The 20,006-nt window shown below is 51.5% G+C and overlaps 2 protein-coding genes across 2 annotated transcripts; both read left to right on the top strand.

Moving 5' to 3' along the window:
• The first annotated feature begins 1,225 nt into the window (after positions 1-1,225).
• LOC136111247 (protein-arginine deiminase type-1-like) lies at positions 1,226-12,126 on the top strand. The gene is made up of 16 exons (XM_065855261.2): positions 1,226-1,317; positions 3,209-3,383; positions 3,860-3,929; positions 5,170-5,231; positions 5,963-6,080; positions 6,200-6,325; positions 6,901-7,076; positions 7,155-7,258; positions 7,570-7,693; positions 8,227-8,334; positions 8,421-8,572; positions 10,114-10,258; positions 10,516-10,609; positions 10,802-10,881; positions 11,567-11,692; positions 11,787-12,126. The coding sequence occupies exons 1-16, from the start codon at positions 1,226-1,228 to the stop codon at positions 12,018-12,020; spliced, it is 1,986 nt and encodes a 661-aa protein (XP_065711333.2). The 3' UTR covers positions 12,021-12,126.
• A 1,190-nt stretch (positions 12,127-13,316) lies between these two features.
• Positions 13,317-19,759, top strand: LOC136111246 (protein-arginine deiminase type-3-like). The gene is made up of 16 exons (XM_065855260.2): positions 13,317-13,654; positions 15,614-15,794; positions 15,867-15,939; positions 16,016-16,077; positions 16,170-16,287; positions 16,378-16,503; positions 16,747-16,925; positions 17,012-17,115; positions 17,191-17,302; positions 17,388-17,495; positions 17,662-17,810; positions 17,939-18,083; positions 18,165-18,258; positions 18,546-18,625; positions 19,206-19,334; positions 19,417-19,759. Exons 1-16 carry the CDS (start codon positions 13,563-13,565, stop codon positions 19,648-19,650), a joined length of 1,986 nt encoding a protein of 661 aa, XP_065711332.2. The 5' UTR covers positions 13,317-13,562; the 3' UTR covers positions 19,651-19,759.
• Positions 19,760-20,006: the final 247 nt, after the last annotated feature.

The raw sequence follows: 20,006 nt of genomic DNA, 5'->3' as shown, positions 1-20,006 counted from the left end.
AGGGGAACGTGCACGCGGGTCGCTGCTCCTCCGGCTGAGGACGTGCGACTCGCTGCGGCGATGGGGACTGGTCCTTCTAGCTCTGCTGAATTTCCTTTCACCTTTTTGGCTCACAAGGGGACCTGCCCCTGGCAAACCTCTTTTTCTCCTGGCTCCAGCCCCCTCTTGCCCATTGCATCACTAACGCCTGGTGAGAACAGGGACTGCGTTGCCCTGTTCCCCTCGCTACGAGGGTGAAACTCGCAGCAACGCAACTGTCGGCGCGTTTTCCATCCCCGTGTTGCTGTTTTCTTCCATCTCAGCTGCTGCCTCCATCCCAGAGTGCAGTGGAAACCTCCTTACTGGCTTCGGTGGGATTAATTTCACGCAGTTTCCCCCTTTGCAGGCAGGCGAAGCCTCCGGGATGGCCCGCAGAGCGATGCTGTCTCTGGCAGACGGCATCTTCCAGCCGTGGGGATGCTTCCCGTGGGAGCTTCGCCTCGTGCCCAATTCTCCCGAAACTCGAGGTCCAAGCGAAACACGGAGAACTTTTAATTTCCACTGAAAGCATCATGTTGTTTTGTTGTTTGTTTATTTTTTTCCCCTTCCCTGCCTGCTAAATAACCAGTTTTCCCTGCACTCGTTTCTACCTGTCGTGCTCCTCAGGAGTTGTTATGATGGGAAGGACTGACCTGAACAAACATTTCCTTTTTGTTCGGCTTTATTCGGGCATTGCCCTAATGGGGTAGCCGAGGCCGTGAGTCAGCCCACGGAGAGGCTAGCTGGAAAATTTGGGTTGTTTTAAAGAAAATACTTTATTTTAATGATACCATGTATTGTAATAACACGTTGCACAACAGGAGGAGTTTAAATGTTTAATGCATTAAGCTTTGGAGTTCTTATATGGAACTAGAAGGGAATAAAAAAGTGAGAGGCCCTGAAAGAGCTCACTGCTGAACATCCTAGGGCAGGGCTGGATGTCACCCACCCCGTCCTGCTTTTTGTCCCCTCCCCGGGGCTGCCTGTCACCCCCCGGGGCCTGCCTTATCGCCTCCATCTCCCCATAAGTGGGGAGGCAGCTTGTTGGGTGGTGGAGGTGGAGACGACAGGGTCCCCTGCCTAAACCCCGTCATCGAGGGGAAGGAGGAGTTAAATTCTCCTGCCTTTTAATCCAGTCCTGCTGGTTTACCTACCGAGCCAAGCAGCAGCTTCCTTCGCATGCGGCCGCCGTCCTCGGTATATCATCATGCCTCAACGTCATGTTGTGCAGATGTCCACCAGCCATGCCAGCTACACCGTCTGCGTGTTGGGTACCGAGGTCTTCCTCGATACACGCCGGTAAGGCTTGGGATTGGGTATCTCCATGGTTTTCTATCAGGCTGATGGGTTTTGGGGGAACCCAGTGGTGGTTTTGCTCTTTGTTTGGAGGAGGAATGGGTGCTAGAGGGGAAATCAGAGCTCATTTTGAGCCCACATTGTGAGTTCATCCAAGGATTTGGCAAGATACTTTGACATAGATGAGGCTTTTAGGGATGTGGTTTAGTGCTAGATGTAGGTTATAGTTGGACTCAACCTTAAGGGTCCCTTCCAACCAAAATGATTCTATGATTCTGTAATTTTATCTCTATGATTCTATAGTTCTATTCTACGACATCTCCCATTGAGTCTGTTTTAGGGCAGCTGCGCCCAAAGGAGGGACGTCGGTTCTGGCAAAACACGAGGCGTCGAAGCGTAGTCGAGCCGTAACGATTCGCAGGCAAAGCCCATGCACACCCCAGCTAAGCGGGATCTATTTCTGGCTGTAAAAATATTAGGCAAGAGCAATTCAAGATGAGCAACTTGGCCAGAGCCAAAACGGGGTAAAGAATAAAATGTGTGGCTCAGGCAGAAAAAATCCGCCAGCAGGTTTGCACGGGTGATTTCACAAATTGAGATTTTTTTTCCAGCATTAAATACAGAGGTTGCTTTACTGGCCAGATACGAGGCTGTATTTACCTGGCTGTTACACGTTGTCATTATTTAATAAATTATATTTATAATGATAGAGACTACAGGACAAGCCGGTCAGGATCGCATCCGGGGCAATTATTGGGATTGTGTGTTGGAGCCTGGCCAGGATGTGCTGTTGTCCCCACAAAGGGCTTCAGATTGAACTAAAAAAGTATTAACCTTCCCTTCGGCCAAATGGGAACCTATAAAACCTATTTTTTGCAATTTTTTTCCTGAATTTGGACTCAAAGTAAGCTCAGTCCCATTTAAAATGAAAATTATTTTGTTCCTGGAGAGCATTGGCTGGGGGGATCTCCATGGTGGATGTGTCAAGCTTTGTGGTTTGATTTGGTTTGGGGCAGAAAATGGAGCACAGTGGGAATCCAGTGGCGACGCTGAGGTGCAAGGGCTGTAAAATCAGGGCAAACCGACCCAAATGCGAGAAGTCACAGCGTGCAACAGCACACAGGTGGATTTACGGTGTTGGCGCGATGTTACATACAAGGGGTGACAAGCAAGATGATGCTTTAATCTCTCATTACAAGCTGCTGCAAGCACCAGGGATGCAGTGCCAAGAGCAACACTGGGGATAAATCTTTTCTGGGGTGTTCTGTTTCATTATTTTTTCTTGTTGTTAAAATGTACCACTCTGACCCTTTTTGCGTACAGTCAGGGTCACCAGCTCCCGACAGCAGACAGGTCGGAGCACTCGTGCTCCTAGGATGGAGGTGCCGGGGCTGTAATGAGCAGGTAGGCAACACTTCAAAGGTGAAGGACGTCATGAGATGGGGTGCGGGTTGTCCGTGCTCGGATTCAGGTTCTGCCCCAGTTCGGGCACCTCTCGGGTCAGCGTATAATCCTGTGATAACCATCTTCCCAGGTGGCTGATATCAAAAATTGTCCTGGCTCTTTGTTGGGGTTTTGTCCTGGGATGCTGCAGGTTTGGAGGTTTTCTTGCTGTTGTGGAGAGAGGTTGGATGCCCAAACTTCAGCCGTTCGCAATCTGGGCTTAACCGCAGACAGATGTGCGGAAGCACCAGTGGGAGCTCAGCTTGCTCAACGCCACCACAGAGATACATATAAAATTCAGACGACGTGTTTCATCACCTGAGGATGGTTTCTGAGTCCTTTCCACCCAGTTACGACTGGATTTTAATTCCAGGTTTATGTATTTGGCTCCACAGAGAGGAGAACAGGAGGGACAACTTGATTTCTAACCCAGCACTGTGCTCTGTTTCAGATGTACCCCCAAAGCTGCCGTATCCTTCGATGTCTATGCCACCTCTGCGGTGACCGTCCACATCATCCACAACCCCACGACAAAACCCATGATGAACTCCAGGTGGCCCCTGGATCCTGATATAGAGGTTGCAGTGACCGTCGGTGTCACCAGCACAGCCGTCAATGACAATAAGGTTAATTATTTTTTTATGTACTGGAACAGGAAAAATAAATTGAATTTTCCAGGAAAGAAGGGAGGGTTGTGGGCAAGCTCAAGTATTTCAAGGTAGTGGTGACATCGGGTTCATTTCCACGGAGGAAACTCAGACTTAAAAGGAATTGTGTAATTACCGTGTATGAAAAATGAAACCAAGAAGGAGAACATGACATTTTGTGCCTTAAATACAAGATAGCAGTGGTTGCAAAACCTGGTGTCAGAAACTCTGTGCCAGGCAGAAAAAATCCTCCAACCTTGGCTTTTTCTCTGTCTGTTTTTGCGCTGAAGCAGGCGGAAGCGCTTCCACTGAACTGTGATTAATGGAGAATGGCTTGGATGAACCCTCCAAGAACTTGTCGTGTAGTGTTGATTGGTCAACCCCAATTAGTAGAAAAACCTACTCAGCACGATGGGACATGGGACTTGGGTCACGATCCAGTGATGTCTTTGCAGGTGAAGATTTCGTACTATGGCCAGGAAGACAATGAGCTTTCGGTGGCTTGGTTGTACCTCACCTGCGTAGGTAGGTGTTACAACAGCGCGCCTTCAAACGTGGCCAACCCTTCCTGCTGCCAAGATCTAGTTGGGTTCTAGTTGGGAGTTAAGTGGGGGGCGCGGGCTGCCCATCTGTGACGTGCAATGAAGGTTTGGGTGTTGACTGATGCTGACAAGCAAGAGGGAAATAATTAAAACGTTATTATCCTGCCTTATATGGTGCAAAAAAGACAAAGGCTGGGCTGTGTCCCCACCCAACGTACACGCCAAGCATCCTCCTCTGCTTGCCAAGACCATTGCATTGGCAGAAGAGGATCCAAAGAGACCAACTCACCCAACTTTGGCCAGCATCCCCCTCCTCAACCTCTGTTGCAGCTGGTGCAGAAAAATAGGAACCAAAGTGTAGTTGTCTGACCTATTTTAGAAGTTTAGGATGAGATGAATCATTCCCTTGAAATACCTATTTTCTTCTGCTGACTACAAAGGGAGTCTAGACAACCAGTCTGGATGCAGAGCCTTCTACGAGGACGGATTAATTACCCTAAACTTGTGATTTTTCTAAAGCTTTCACATGGCAGTCACACCTGTGTCCTTAAGTCATGCAGATGCCTCCCAAAATTGCACCTAACGAGGCTGATGGTTTCCCACATCCTGCAACCATGGGCTCTACTGGAGCCACCACCATCTGCAGGGCTTTCACTGTACAAATTCACTTCATTTCCTTACATTTAGGGCTTTGTTTTCAGCTTCTCTGCATGAAGGAGAAGGACAAACTCCACTTCAGTGTCTGTGTTTTCCACCCATTCAGAGGTGTATTAAGATGACCTTAATACAGATTTAAGTAGAGTTTAGATGAGGTTGCTGGTAAAACCTCTGTTGCAGCAGAGGCAGAGATTTGAGCCAAGAAGAGCTGTTTAAAGGAAAATCCTTCTCAAACATTGCATCAACCCTAGTAATTATTTAGGTGTCCACTCACCCATGGTAGAAACACTTTCATGGCTTCACAAAAAAAGCTTGAAATTGCTGAAAACACAAAATATACCATGAAGTGACCCAAGACAGGAACAGATAGGTGGAGAATGAAGAGGGAAAACCATGAAAAAGCCACCAGGTTGGCTTTTCTCTCAGTGTTTTGTTGGAGACATTGAGTCTGGAGTTGATTTGGGGCACAAAGGTGGAGCTGGTGTTGGGTGACTTGCAGCTGGTGCTAATGATGAGCCCAAAATGCCGCCGAGAGCCAGTGGCTTCCTTCTCTCTTGATCTTTCAGACGTGTCCCTGGACGTGGACTTGAACCGTAACGGCAGAGTGAAGAGCAGAGGGAAGGACAAGGTAACGAGAAGCTTTGCTGTAGGCGGCGGACAGACCGTCAGTGTGGGGTTGACCCGTTTGAAATGTCTTCCCCCAAAACCTCCAGGAAGGAGAAGGACTCGGATGGTGTCTCTGGTGTCTGAATTAGGGAAAATAACATGACAAATTCTCAACCTATTAATTGAGGAGGAAAATACTTTATTTTTTAAAATTCTGTGCCAGAATCCACTTCTCCAGCCCAGCCCCAAGGATCGCACAGGATAAAACACTCTGCTTTATTTTCTTTTCCTTTTTTTTTTTTAAACTTTTTGGACTTGGAACATGCCACTGAATGAGTCAGCTGCAAGTTTGGCAAACAGCAAGAGATTTACCCCTTTGGCAACAAATCTGCATATGCCCAAGTACTTACACCCTGGTAATTAGCTGCAACCCAATCGGCGGCACAAATTGTGCATCACGATGAGATGTATTTCTAAAAACAGCGTAGTGCTGTCCAAATGAGGCCCGGCAGATACTCTCTGGCTTGTTAGAAGATAAGATCTGTTTGAAATAGTCTTTGTTGGCCCTGTGAGAAGCTGAGATTAGGAAATTTAGTGGCTTGAAAGCATCGCTCCTGTCTCTTCACCAGCTTCGACTGCATGTTGTGGGTTGTCCTCCAAGCGTGCCCGTGGCGCTGGGGTTTTCCACGAGCCAGGAGGAGACTGAGATGGGGAAGATCTTGCTCACATTCCCTTTGGGTGCTTCTCTTCCAGGCCAAGTGGACGTGGGGTCCAGATGGACAAGGCGCTGTGCTGCTGGTCAACTGTGACCGGGACAGCCCTGGCGCGGTGGGGACGGACAGCGGGCAGGTGGACATACGGACCACTGCAGGTAGGGTGTCATCTGCGGCGTGAGGAGAACCAGAAGGTCTCGCCAGGGTGTTTTCCCACTTGCAACACCTCCATCACTTCTCTCCTTGTCTCCTCTCTCCACCTTTCCCCCCGCCATAGACCTTCAGGACATGTCACTCATGCTGCTGCGGACTCAAGGTCCCAATGCTATCTTTGCCGAGTACCAGGTGGTTCTGCACGTCTCCGAGACAGACGCAGATAAAGTGCGGGTTTTCCACGCTCTCCGTGAGTATTTCTCCTTTCTGTGGGCAAATGCTTAATTTTGTATCACTATCTGAGCACCTGTGATTGCTGGAAACACTCATTTATCCCCAAAGTTCTTCTGCTGTTGTAAAAGATGAGGTTATCTAGGAAAAATCAAGTGAAAAAGGATTTTAAATAGGCTTTTCTCAGCGGGATTGCTGAAATTTTGACATTCCCACGGGGGTGGATAACGCCGACGTGGCTTCCGGCACCTTTTTGGCGCGGGCTCTGACCCGACCGCCGAAGCAGCTCATCTCGTCGGGCAGCGCCTTTTGCCTTTGAACGCCCTGGCAGCTGGATCTCCAGCAGCTCCCCGCCGAAAAATCAGGTCAGGGAACGCAAGCGTATCATTAGTTGCTCAACTTGAGCCACGCACCTTAAAAGGGTTGGACCTGAGGGTATAGAGTCCTCTTTGTAGGAAGAAGATCAAGTGTGTTCCCCAGAGACGAGGCGGCACACCCGCTTGTCCGCAAACTTCCTTGCCGGTGCCTCCTTCCAGCCCCATGGACAGGTTGGTCACCCCATCTGGGCTTGAGTATTTTTTGGTTTTTCTCCAGGGACTGACTCACACCCCCACTACAAACCCGTGTTGGGGCCGGACAAGCTCTCCTACGTGCTGGACCATGTCGGTAGTGGAGAAAACATCTTCTACGTTGAAGGGTTGGCTTTCCCCGATGTGGGCTTCTCCGGGTTGGTTTCTTTCAGCGCCAGCTTGCTGGAGGTTCCCCATCAGGTATGTGCCCCATCCCCTGCAAAATCCCCCAAACTGGAGTTTTCAACCACCACTCCCTGGTGTATTTCCCCCTTGCAGAATGCACCGGGCACCCCGATTTTCACAGATACGGTGGTTTTCCGTGTGGCACCATGGATAATGACACCCAACACGCAGCAGCCTCTGGAGGTTTTTGTCTGCAGGTAGGAGGGATGTCAGCCCATCGCTCTCCTGCTTTGAAAGGACTCCCCAGGGGGGAGTTTTTGACCCTTCCTTGCTATGTAGGGTGAGCCAGGTGTTATGCATGCTAATATAGGAGGCAATATTTGAGTAGAGAGCCCACTGGTGCTGCTGCAACCCCAAGGAGAAAGGCTGGAGAACTCTCTCCAGGGTCTCACCTCACACAGAACTATTACCCCAGTGCATTTAGGAAGGAGGAATGGGCTGCGCAGTTGGGTTGGGGGGGCTTTTTGCGTTCCCTCCCTTAAGTGTTCACTCCTTGCTCTCCCTGCAGCATCCAGCAGGGTTCTGACTCCAACGAAGCCTTTCTGGAAGGACTCCGGGCCCTGCTGAAGAAAGCCAACTGCAAACTGACCATCTGCTCAGAGGTGGAAACCCGCAGTGACCGCTGGATCCAGGTCAGCAGTCGATGTTTGTCAGATCATACACGGCTCTCCTGGTCCCTCACAGGCTCTTGGGGCATGTGGGGTGTCACCCGCCATCACTGGCACCCCTGGGAGGGACCAGGTGAGGTGCTTGGGGGAGTGAGAGGTGAACTAAATTGTAGGGAAATGCTGCTGGTGGTGGCAACAAGCACAGGCAGGAATGTTGTCCAGGGACTCAACAGGTCATTGCGAGAGGGGCCCCATTCCAAGAGGGACCTCATGGCATTTTACGAGACAGTCATGTCCATAGAACATTGCAAAAGGGTCCCCACTGCAAGAGTGACCCTATAGGACATTGCAAAAGGGTCCCCATTGCAAGGGGGATGCTATAGGATGTTGCAAAAGGGTCCACACTGCAAGAGGGACCCTATTGCAAAAGGGGCCCCTTGGGGCTTTTTAAGGCTTTGCCAGTTTTCCCCATTTACGTTCCCACCCTCACCAAGGTGGCTCTCACCCCGCCAGGAGCCGTCCTCATCTTCCTCCTCTTCTTCTTCTTCCCACAACAGGACGAGCTGGAGTTCGGCTATGTGGAAGCGCCGCACAAGGCCTTCCCTGTCGTCTTCGACTCACCCAGGAACCGAGGCTTGAAGGATTTTGCTTTTAAAAAGATCCTGGTGTGTTGTCATGTTGCCAACTCCCCCTTATCCCCCCCAAAATTCCCCACTTGGAGGGTCCCCATCACCACTCCCCTCTTTTCCAGGGCCCCGATTTCGGCTACGTGACCCGTGAGTCCCCTGGGAGAGAAGTCACCAGCCTCGATTCCTTCGGCAACCTGGATGTCAGCCCGCCGGTGACGGTGCGAGGGAAGGAGTATCCCCTGGGCCGGATCCTGATCGGCAGCCCCCTGCCTTGGTGAGATGCTGCGGGGCTCGAGCTCTCCCTCTGGGATGTGGGGAAGCAGCAAAAATCCCTGTGGAAGAAAGGGAGGAGAAATTTAGGGCTGGTTCCCATCAAAATGGGAATTTGGGGTCGGTTGCCATCAAGTCCCAGATTTAACGTGCATTGTTATTCCTTCGTCCCTTACAAAATCCTGCTACCGGCCTGAGTTTTACTCCCTCCCAAACCACTGATGCTTTTGCTCCCATCCTACAACACTGTAAGCATCCAAGCTATTATTTCCACCCACCCCCTCATTAAAAGTAAAAGTAAGGCAATCCAGGAAAGGGTAAAGTCCTGAAGAACTGGAAATTGTTTTGCTCTGAGCAGGCAGTGCTAGGCAGCCCCACGGGAACAACAGCGCCCTGCAAAATCCTCCACAAAGGAGGTTCTTTTCCTGGAAAAAAATAACAACGGAGGCGAATCCCAATGGGGTTTGATCCGGGATAACAAACGGGATTCTCCGCCCCCAGCCCTGCTGTAAGCCAGAGCGTTTGCTTCAGTTACGGCAGCAGGTAAACGGCATTTTCCCAGCCTCACCGGGACCATAATTATCCCTTATTAGCAGGAGTTTAATTAATGTTTTCCCAGCCTGCTGCTGTCTGTCTAAGAAAACTTCGCCCTCGCACAAAGCGCGTGATTGAAGATTCACAAGGATGGGGGAAATTAAACCCAACGGTGTCTAAGCAGAACTGGGGGTGTGATGCACAATTGCCTGTAGATATGTATGGCCTATGTGTATATTAACATGTAGTATAGGTATGTATTAATATATACTCCAGATATAATAATATAGAGAAGAGATATTAAAGTAGAATGCAGATATAATAACATAGAGAAGAGATATTAAAGTAGAATGCAGATGTAATAATATAGAGAAGAGATATTAAAGTAGAATGCAGATATAATAATATAGAGAAGAGTATTAAAGTAGAATGTAGATATAATAATATAGAAAAGAGATACTGAAGTATGACTTAAATATAACAACATAGAAAGGATATATTGAGGTATAACATACATGTAATAATACAGAAAAGAGATATTGAAGTATAACGTAGATATAATAATACAGAAAGGGATATCAAAGTAGAATGTTGAGATAATAATACAGAAAGGTATATTGAGGTATAACATACATAATATAGAAAGGAGATACTGGGGTGTAACATACATTTAATAACACAGAAATGAGATATTGAAGTATAACATAGATACAATAATATAGAAAATGGATATTAAAATAGAATATAGAATCATACAGAAAAGGGATATTAAAGTAGGATGTAGATATAAAAATTAATAGATATATTAAACCAGAATGTCTAGATATATTAATATATATACTATAGATATATGTTGCTCAGACTATTTCCCTCCTCTTCCCAGCGTTTCCCATAAAACCAGGATGTGCAGCTGCATTTTCTCTCCTTGGCACGATGTTTGGGGGAAGGATGGGGGTCAATCTTTGGGGGGGATGCGATGGCCACCCGCTTTCTCCTCCCTCTGCTCCCCAGGGCCGCCGGCCGGCGCATGTCCAAGGCCGTCAGGGCTTTTCTTTACGCCCAGAAAGTGCAGGCGCCGGTGGAGGTTTACTCGGAGTGGCTGACCGTGGGCCACGTGGATGAATTCCTCACCTTCGTCCCTGCTTATGACAGGAAGGTACCGCTCCCTGGAGTCGTCTCTGCTCCTGCACGGGGCATCTTCTGCAAACGCAAAGAAAAAATAAAGCAAGCCATTTTTCAGTTGTTCATCCTCCCCAGTGTGGCTGGGTGATGCACTTTCTTCTGGGGTGGTTTTGTTTGGTGGCATCCCCTGCATCTGGGCTGGGTTTGAGGTCAGCGTGGTGTCTCTTAGAAGGACATGAGGATAAAATATCCCACCAGCAGCAAAGTGTGACTCCTGGGCTCTCTCCTCAGGGTTTCCGTCTCCTCTTGGCCAGCCCCAACGCCTGCTACAAGCTCTTCAAGGAGGTGCAGTGGCAGGGCCATGGTGAAGCCACGCAGCTCGTTGGTAAGGGCATCACCATTTGTAACCTCATCTGGGTGTTCCTGCTCCAACGGGGGGATTGGACTGGATGAGCTTTCCAGGTCTCTTCCAGTCCCTGACATTCTGGGATTTCTGGGATTTCTGTGATCCCTGCGGCATGACAGGGACTGCCGGTGTCCCTTAGCGGCGTCCCTTACTGCTGCTGTCCCCACACAGGGCTGAAGGGCATCAAGAGGAGAAGCATTGACGAGATCCTGGCAGATGCATCGTTGAAAAATGACAACCGGCACGTGCAGGTGGGTCTTTGCGGCTGTGAGTTTGGGTGGATTCACTCTCCTCGCTTGCACGTCACTGATGGGTGGTTTCTGGGTGTGAGGAACAATTCTAGGGACCCCAGGGAAGAGCAAGAAACTGTGGCTTGAGTTACACTGTGCAGTGTGAAAGCAGGTGGGCAAGAATCAGAGAATCATTTTGGCTGGAAAAGCCCCTCAAGATCATGGAGTCCAACCGTAACCCACCCCTGGCACTGCCCCATGTCCTGAGAATCTCATGTCCGTCTGTCCAACCCTCCAGGGATGGTGACTCCAGCACTGCCCTGGGCAGCCTGTTCCAATGCCCCACAGCCCTTTGGGGAAGAAATTGTTCCCCAGATGCAACCTCAGCCTCCCCTGGTGCAACTTGAGGCCGTTTCCTCTCATCCTGTCGCTCGTTCCTTGGGAAAAGCACCCATGAAGGAGCCAGGCACCCTTGGGTGCTGGGTCACCCCAGCCTGTTGTCCTGCTGGGAGGTGACTGTGGAGGTGTCAAACTAAAGAAAAGAGGTTGCTGGGGTTGGGGATGCGTTCAGGAGGTTACTCAGAGGTGTGGAATGGGATGCAACGGAGCAGCTGAGGATCCAGGCAGGATGCTACATGCACACAGGGGTCTGTGCGTGGGATTTGGGTGGTCAGGGGTGGCAATTCCAGGTCCCCCATCTCCACAGCGCTGCATTGACTGGAACCGCGACCTCCTGAAGCAGGAGCTGGGCCTGAGCGAGCAGGACATCATCGACATCCCCCAGCTCTTCATCCTCAAGGGCACCCACGCGGACGCCTTCTTCCCGAATATGGTGAGACCCCCCATACCCATCTTTTTCCATCCACACCTGCTGCAAATACACCTTTTGGGTGGAAAACACTGTTTTTTTTTTGGTCTGGCTGCAGGTGAACATGCTGGTGCTGGGCAAACACCTGGGCATCCCCAAACCCTTTGGCCCGAAGGTGGGTGGGCAGTGCTGCCTGGAGCAGCGAGTGCGGGAGCTGCTGGAGCCCCTGGGACTCACCTGCACCTTCATCAATGATTTTTTCTCCTACCACCTCCTCTCCGGTGACGTCCACTGCGGCACCAACGTCCGGCGTAAACCCTTCACCTTCAAATGGTGGCACGTGGTGCCCTGAAACACCCAGGGACGGGCTCAGGTCCCGCAACGGGAGGATGAAGGTGCATTTGGTGCATCAGAAGATGCATCAAAATAGAGGGGTTTGCCAATAAAGCTGCATTAACACTGAGGACGCAGCTCTTCCCCCTCTCCCGTCCTTTCTTCCTCCGCTACTGGGTTGAAAATGATGTTTTAAACATTTTTTTTGCTTGTGGGGTTGTTATAGGAATGGGATGGGGCCAATCGTGGTGGGTGGAGGATGGACACAGAGCGGCTTTGGGAGTGTGGGATGTGCGAGTCAGCTGGTTTGAGGCCCCATCCCACTGCTAAACCTTCTTATTGTCCCTTATGCCAGGTTTGTAGCCAATAATCCCCCCCCAATTCCCTTTATCAGCCCAAAAAAAATAACTTCTGGGGGTAGACCAGCCCTCCACCCTGGCACGGTGACGAGGCAGAGCCCCAGATCATTTTATACCTTCCTCAGTGAGCAAATTTCCTTTTTCCTTTTCTCTTTCTTTCTTGTCACTGCAAACAAAGTGTGGCGTGTCCCCAGACCGACCTGGCACCGCTGCCCGTCCCTCACCCAGCAGGAACTGGCACCAGGAACCGAAACCAGTTCCTTGTGCCTGGCACCGCTCAGCCCTCTGCAAGTATTCAGGGGCTAAAACCATTTCTTTTGGGCGGCAATTTGCTTTGCTAGCAGCACTTTTTGAGGTGTAGAAGTGTAACCGTGATGCCGCGTTTGCAAGCAGTGCTGGAAAACAAGGGAGATACCCCCCAAAAGGGTCACACATCCCTCTTGGCACCCCTCTTTTTTACCAAAAAGCTGATTTCTAACCTCAACCCCCCCGTTTTCCCCACAGTTACGGCTCTGCTGAGTTTCCCCCAGCCCCGAGCGGCGATATTAAATTCCAGCGGCGTGTGACCCCGGAGGGAGTTGGTGGGGGGACAGCTGCATCGGCAAAGGGCTCTCCCACGCCGAGATGAGGATTTAATTAAAACAAAGGCGATTAAAGCCGTGGCAGGCTCTGCTGTTCCCACCGCAGGTGACATGCCCACCCCCTGATAGGACAAGCACACAGAGGATGGGACAAGCACCAAGCTTGCACCTTCAAAATAAGAATTAAAGCCTTTTTTTTTTTTTTCCCAGCTGGGCAAATAAAACCCTTTAGGAGGAGAAATTAAACCCCTCTGAGCCGAGCGCTGGCACGGCCCCAGCTTGGCTCTGGTGTCACACTGAATATTTTACAGCGTGGGTTTAAGGGTGACTGGTCACATCAGCGCCTCTTTGTGCTTAGAGGGCAAAAAAACCCGCCCCCGAGCTGCTTAAAAATAATTAAAGCCCCCCTCGTGGGTGTCTTGGGGTTCTTTTCCCCTGGCGCTGATTCATGCTCCATCACCGGGAAGCACGACCGGGCATCACGCACGCCCAGCCCGGGGGCCAAAAGCCTAGAGGTGGGATTAAACCAGGCTTTGCTTAATCCCCTCCCAGCAGCCAGGCTTTATAAATCCCCTCCTGCCACCCAGCGCAGCACCCAAGGGTGCTCCGGGGGCCGCCGGCATGGCCCAGCAGCGCCGCGTCCAGCTGTCCACGCAGCGTCCCACCAGCACCGTCTGCGTGCTGGGCACCGAGCTCTCCCTGGATGTCTGCGGGTAAGTGGCCTCAAAAACATGTAAAAAATTAAATAATATAAATAATCTGCTTTTTAAAAACTTTTATCCCCTTAAAATAGCTCAAGGTGGGGGTGATGCTGCTGCTTCAGTGGTTTCTCTAGGGAACGCTGAGTCTGGGATGGAGGGAATGCTCCAAATCGCAACACAGCGACTCCTCCAAGGTGGATTTTGCATTTTTTGGGGTGCAAAAATCCCCCCCAAGGAGGTTTAAGCGATGCCCCAGGCTGAGTTACACACCCCGGCCTGGGGGCTGCTGTGTTGTTGCACAATATATAAATAATTTCCCTGTTTTGGGGGAATACGGGGAGCGAAACCACCGGCCAGGGCGGCACCACCGGGTGTTTCAGCTGCTTCTCTGGCCCCAGCCCAAGCTCAAGTGCTTTTTGCCAGCAGGTTTTTGCTTTTCGCTTCCTTAAAGCTCAGCTCAAGCAGCAGCTTAGGGGAGTTTTTCTATTCCTTAAAGCATCCAAACTCACTGCAGCATCCCTGCATCCTCTCCTGCAGGCCCCAGGGTGGGATTTTCCCTCTCCCCGTGGGGACGGATCCGAGTTTTCCTCCTGGTGGGTTGGGATTTGTGATTCTTGGCCCATCGCCTGGGGTTTCTTTATTTTGCACCAAATAAGAGCTATGCAAGCCACAGCCTGCCTGGTCGCAGCTCTGCTTTGCTTTGCATGGGATGTACCCGCTCAGCACTTGCTCCTTTGGATCAAAATGCGAATATTTGGGCTGCCCAGTAGCAAAATAACCCCCCAAAACAGCTCTGGAGTTTTGCAAGATTTGTTGCAATTGAATTTTGCGGGGTTCACTGTGATTTAATATCGCCAGATTTAGTGCATATTGCAGGGTTTATCGCCATTAATATTGCAGGGTTTGTTGCAATTGCATTTTGTAGAGTTTGCTGTGTTTTGCAGGATGCAAAGTACAAGTGCATTTTGCAGGGTTCTCTGCAATTGAATTTTGCACGTTGCAGGGTTTGTTGCAATTGCATTTTGTAGGGTTTGTTGGGTTTTGCAGGGTGTTTTTTTTCCAATTGCACGTTGCAGGACTAGTTGTATTTTGCAGGGTTCACTATTATTTAATATCACAAGCTCTAGTGCACGTGGCAAGGTTTATCAGCACTAATATTGCAGGATTTGTTGCGGTTTCACATTGCAGCACGTGTTGCATTTTGCAGCATTTGATGCAACCGAATATTGCAAAGTGTGGCGCGTATCACGGGCTTCGCTGCAATTAATATTGTGGGATTTGTCGCCGTTGCCTTTTGCAGGATTTGTTGCCTCTGCCAGGATTTGTCGTAATCGCCTTTCGCAGGATTTATTGCAATTGCCTCTTAGAGGATTTGTTGTGATCACGTTTTGCAGGACTCGTTGCGATTGCCGTTTGCAGGATTCGTTGCATGTTGCAGGGTTTATTGCAGCTGCACATTGCAGGATTCGGTGCATTCTGAAGAACCGGTTGCAACTGAATACTGCAGGATTTGTCGCATTTTGCAGGTTGCGTTGCATGTTGAAGGACTGGGTGCAATTACATTTTGCAGGATTAATTGCGTTTGGTAGGACTTGTTGCAATTGCATATTGCAGGACTTGTTGCAATTGCACAGTGCAGTACTTGCAGGATTAACTGCATTTTGCAGGACTTTGCAATTCATTTTGCAGGATTAATTGCACATCGCACAGCTTTTTGCAAGTGCATTTTGCGGAATTAATTACACATTGCAGAGCTCACTGCAATTGCACCTTGCAGAACGTTTTGCAATTGCATTTTGCAGGAATATTTGCATTTTGCGTGACTTGTTGCGGTTGCACATTGCAGGATTTCCTGCATATTGCAAGTTTCTTGCCCACGGCAGGCTCTGCATCCTCTGCAACTCCACACTATATTACTCCAGCAATTCCCCCCCCGCAAAAACCCTCTCACCGTGTTTTCCCCCCGCTTAGATCCGCACCCAAAGATGCCGTCACCTTCAACGTGCAAGGCACGCCGGGCGTGAAAATCTACGTGGTGCATGACACACAGAGTGTCAAGTTGCCCTCCAGCGTATCCCGCTGGCCCCTGGCTGCCGGCGCCGAGGTGCTGCTGGCCATGGACACCCTCAGCAAGGACGTGGGGGATGAAAAGGTGGGTGTTGGGGTCCCCGTTAGGGTCCGGTCCCCCCTTGGTGCAGTGACGAGCACCCACTTGTCGTTTCAGGTCAGGATTTCATATTATGGAGAGGCTGGCGGGGTGCCTGTGGGCAGAGCCATGTTGTACCTCACCTGCGTGGGTAAGTAGTGGGGGGACACCCCAAAACTGTGGTGGTGGCAGTGATGTCCCCCCCCCAAGCATCCTTGTCCCCGCAGAGATCTCGTTGGACGCCGACACCACCCGTAGTGGCGCGGTGAGCAAGACGCTGCTGGATAAGGTATAAAAAGGGGGGTGCGAGGCCCCCGGGATCACCGTGGGATGTGGGGCATGTGACAACTGACACCCCCAACCCTGTTTGACCCCCCCAAGGCGACGTGGACGTGGGGTCCTGACGGACATGGGGCCATTCTGCTGGTGAACTGCGACCGTGACGATCCCAAAGCCGAGATGCTGGATAACCACGACACCGCTATCCGCTCCTACGATGGTACCGGTGCATCCCATACAAGAAACCCCTATTTTCTTATAGTTTCCCCCAAAATTTTCCTTTTTTACCTCATTTTGCCCCCCCCCCCAGACCTGAAGGACATGTCGCAGATGGTTCTGCGCACCCGAGGTCCCCGCACCATCTTCACCGGCCACCGCCTCGTCCTCCACGTGGACTTCGGTGACGCTGATAAAGTCGGAGTTTTCTATGGCGGCAGTGAGTGCCTGATGCTGGGGCTTGGGGGGGGGACAGACACCCCAAATTATCAGGGTTCAAGCAAAGCGCGTACCACTTCTGCAACACCCCACCTCCATCCCACCCAGGAGGTTTTATCTGATGCACCAGGTGATTTTGCTCTCTGGGATCAAAGATGCCCTTTTCGCAAGGTTTAGGAAAAAAATTAAGCTGGAACGCTGCAGAAAAGGGGTCGGTTGGTTAAAGGGGGGGTTGCACCCACAGACAGCGTTGCACTGGAGGAGTACAGACATGTGCTGGGGGGGTCGAAACTCGTCTATGCCGTCAAACCCAGCCGGCACCAGGAGGAGAGCATCTTCTACGTGGAGGGACTCGCCTTCCCCGACCTCGACTTTTCAGGGCTGGTGTCTTTTCACGTCACGCTGTTGGAGAGCCCCGAGAAGGTACCGGCCGTGGGGGGGTCAGGGCGACACAGAATGGGGGGTAAAAGAGTCAAATATCACCAACTATCACCCCAAACCCATCACAGGGTTTGCTGGAGACGCCGGTTTTCACCGACACGGTGGTTTTCCGTGTGGCTCCGTGGATCATGACGCCCAACACGGCAGCACCGCTGGAGGTTTTTGTCTGCAGGTAGGTGCAGGGGGGGCGGCAGCATCCTTTCCTGGTGCTGGATCAACCCCTCATATTCTGTTTTTCTTTTTCCAGCGTGGACAATAACGAGGATTTTGTGGCGGCTGTGGGTGCCCTGGCCGAGAAAGCCAAGTGCCCGCTCACCGTCTGCCCACTGCCGGAGAATCGCCAGGACCGCTGGATCCAGGTGGGTGCAGGATGATGCTCAGCCCCATCCTCACTGCCACAGCTCCTGGAGGGGCTCCTCCAAATCTTCTCCATCCCTTCTCCAGGATGAGGTTGAATTTGGCTACGTGCAAGCCCCCCACAAGACCTTCCCCGTCGTCTTCGACTCGCCCCGTGACCGCGGGCTGAAGGATTTTCCTGTCAAGAGGATCCTGGTACCCGACCTCTTCCTCCTCCCTTCCCCAGCAAGGCCTAAAGCTTTGCAAACCCATCAAAAATAGAGGATGATTCAGGAGTGCTGCATTTTGGGTGCTGATACCTATTTTTTTTTAAGCATTATTGCCTTTTTTTAACTATTGTCACATTTTTTTCCCCATCCAGGGCCCTGATTTTGGCTACGTGGCCCGGCAAGCACCGGAAGGTGCTTCCAGCCTCGATTCCTTTGGGAATTTGGAGGTGAGCCCCCCCGTGATGGTGCAAGGCAAGGAGTACCCCTTGGGCCGCATCCTCATTGGCAGCAGCTTCCCCAGGTGAGATGCACGAAACATTGGAAACCAAACCCAAAAAAAAGGATATTTATGCACCGTTTGAGGTTGGTTGCATGCAAAGCATCACCTCGGGCACCCAAAATTGCAGCCCCTTCCTGTGCTCCTCCCAGATTCGGCGGCCGGCGGATGGCGAAAGCGGTTCGGGATTTTCTGGTTGCCCAACGCGTGCAGGCGCCTGTGGAGCTGTTTTCCGACTGGCTCCGCGTCGGCCACGTTGACGAGTTCCTCAGTTTCGTCCCTGCGCCCGATCGGAAGGTAACGAATCCTGGGGAGGGGGGAAAAAAGGGGCTGCACCCTTTATACCCCCCTCAAACTCAACTTTTTCTCCCTTCACAGGGTTTTCGGCTGCTCCTGGCCAGCCCCAGCGCCTGCTACCAGCTCCTCAAGGAGAAGCAAGAGGAGGGGTTCGGCGAGGCCGTGATGTTCAAGGGTAAGATGGAAAATGGGGCTCAATGGGTTTATTTTCCCCTTTTCCTGCATTCACCCACCAGAGGATGGGTGAATGTGTGACACCCCGAAACCCAGCTAATGGCTGGAAGTGCTGCCGGCAGCAAGAAATGAGCAGAATTAATTAAAAAGCCGCGTGGATTTGATTTCCTGGGTTGAGGTGGAGGTCGCTGGGGGATCCCCGAAATGAGGGAGCTCCTGGCTCAGAGCTGGGAAATGCGTCCCTAATGCACTGGGGGAGGAACTCCCGCCCGGTTTGTTGTGCTGCAGGGCTGGCGGGGGTGCCCAAGCCAACGATAAGCGAGATTCTGGCTAACGAAGCCCTCCGGAAATTCAATAATTATGTCCAGGTGAGGAAAGGGGAGCAGGGGGCTCCTTTCCAGCCCCCGGCGTCCCTCTGTCTATCCACCCATCCATCCACACCTCCCTCTCTCCATCCGTACCTTCCTCTCTCCACCCATCCATGCACCCCTTTGTCCATTCAACCCTCTCTCTGTCCCTCCATCTGCCCACCCATCTTTCCATCCCTCCGTTCTTTTCTGTCCATCCTTCTGTCCCTCCCTCTGTTCCTCCATCCATCCACCTGCCCCTTTGTCCCTCTGTCCATCCACCCTCCCTCCATCTGTCCATCTATCCTCCTGCCCATCCGTTTGTCCATCCATCCATCCATCCATCCATCCATCCATCCATCCATCCCTCCACCCATCCCTGCATTCTTCTGTCCATCTGTCCACCCATCCCTCTTTCTATCCCTCCACTCCTCCTTCTGTCCATCCTTCTGTCCCTCCATCCACCCCTTTGTCGCTCTGTCCATCCACCCCTCTGTCCCCACATCCCTTTGTTCCTCCATCCACGCCCGTCTATCCGCCCCCTGTTCTGTCCATCCCTCTGTCCGTCCATCCCTCCCTGCTGACCCCCTTGTCCCCCCAGAGCTGCATCAGCTGGAACAGGGACATCCTGAAGCGTGCGCTGGGCTTGGCCGAACCCGACATCCTCGACATCCCCCAGCTCTTCCGCGGCGACGCGGCCACCGGCGCCGACGCCTTCTTCCCTGACATGGTACCCGCTCTCCCTCCCTGCACCCCGGGGCACCTGTTTGATCTGAAATCCTCCTTTTTTACACCAAATCCTGCTGCTGCAGGTGAACATGCTGGTGCTGGGCAAACACCTGGGCATCCCCAAACCCTTCGGCCCGGAGGTGGGTGGGCAGTGCTGCCTGGAGCAGCGAGTGCGGGAGCTGCTGGAGCCCCTGGGACTCACCTGCACCTTCATCGACGATTATTTCTCCTACCACCTCCTCTCCGGCGAGGTTCACTGCGGCACCAACGCCCGCCGGAAACCCTTCGCCTTCAAATGGTGGCACATGGTGCCCTGAGGATCCTCCTCCTCCTCCCCAAATCCCTCTCCCCATCCCTGCAAGTGCCTTTGGCGGCGCCTGTCGCGTTTCAAATAAAAATCAGGGCTGCAGTTTCCTCCTGTGAAAAGGTGTTTTTCACACTGGGTGATACTTTGTGGTGCTGTGGTACCTGGGTGTTGCTCTGAAATTAGGATTAAAATGGGTAAAGAGGGTGGAAAAAGGTGCTGAGGGGGGTTATAGAGTTCTCGGTCTTGCTGTAGTGATGCAGGTGCAAAAATACACGTGCGTGCCCAAAAGCAAATGCACGCAAAGGGGTGTGTGTGCAGAGATATCCATGTGCATGCAGTAAAATACACGTGTGCACAAAAACACAC

This window comes from Patagioenas fasciata, chromosome 23 (assembly GCF_037038585.1).
Source record: "Patagioenas fasciata isolate bPatFas1 chromosome 23, bPatFas1.hap1, whole genome shotgun sequence".
Lineage (NCBI taxonomy): Eukaryota > Metazoa > Chordata > Aves > Columbiformes > Columbidae > Patagioenas > Patagioenas fasciata.
This window is presented reverse-complemented; position numbering and strand designations above follow the sequence as displayed.

What these genes read in the sequence shown, in the direction of transcription:
- LOC136111246 (XM_065855260.2), top strand. Translation starts at nt 13,563, where the DNA reads ATGGCCCAGCAGCGCCGCGTCCAGCTGTCCACGCAGCGTCCCACCAGC. An exon ending in CTCTCCCTGGATGTCTGCGG is followed by an intron (nt 13,655 to 15,613) that starts GTAAGTGGCCTC and finishes CCCCCCGCTTAG; the next exon opens with ATCCGCACCCAAAGATGCCG. An exon ending in CGCTATCCGCTCCTACGATG is followed by an intron (nt 16,288 to 16,377) that starts GTACCGGTGCAT and finishes CCCCCCCCCCAG; the next exon opens with ACCTGAAGGACATGTCGCAG.
- LOC136111247 (XM_065855261.2), top strand. Translation starts at nt 1,226, where the DNA reads ATGCCTCAACGTCATGTTGTGCAGATGTCCACCAGCCATGCCAGCTAC. An exon ending in GGACATACGGACCACTGCAG is followed by an intron (nt 6,081 to 6,199) that starts GTAGGGTGTCAT and finishes CCCCCGCCATAG; the next exon opens with ACCTTCAGGACATGTCACTC. An exon ending in TTGCTTTTAAAAAGATCCTG is followed by an intron (nt 8,335 to 8,420) that starts GTGTGTTGTCAT and finishes CCTCTTTTCCAG; the next exon opens with GGCCCCGATTTCGGCTACGT.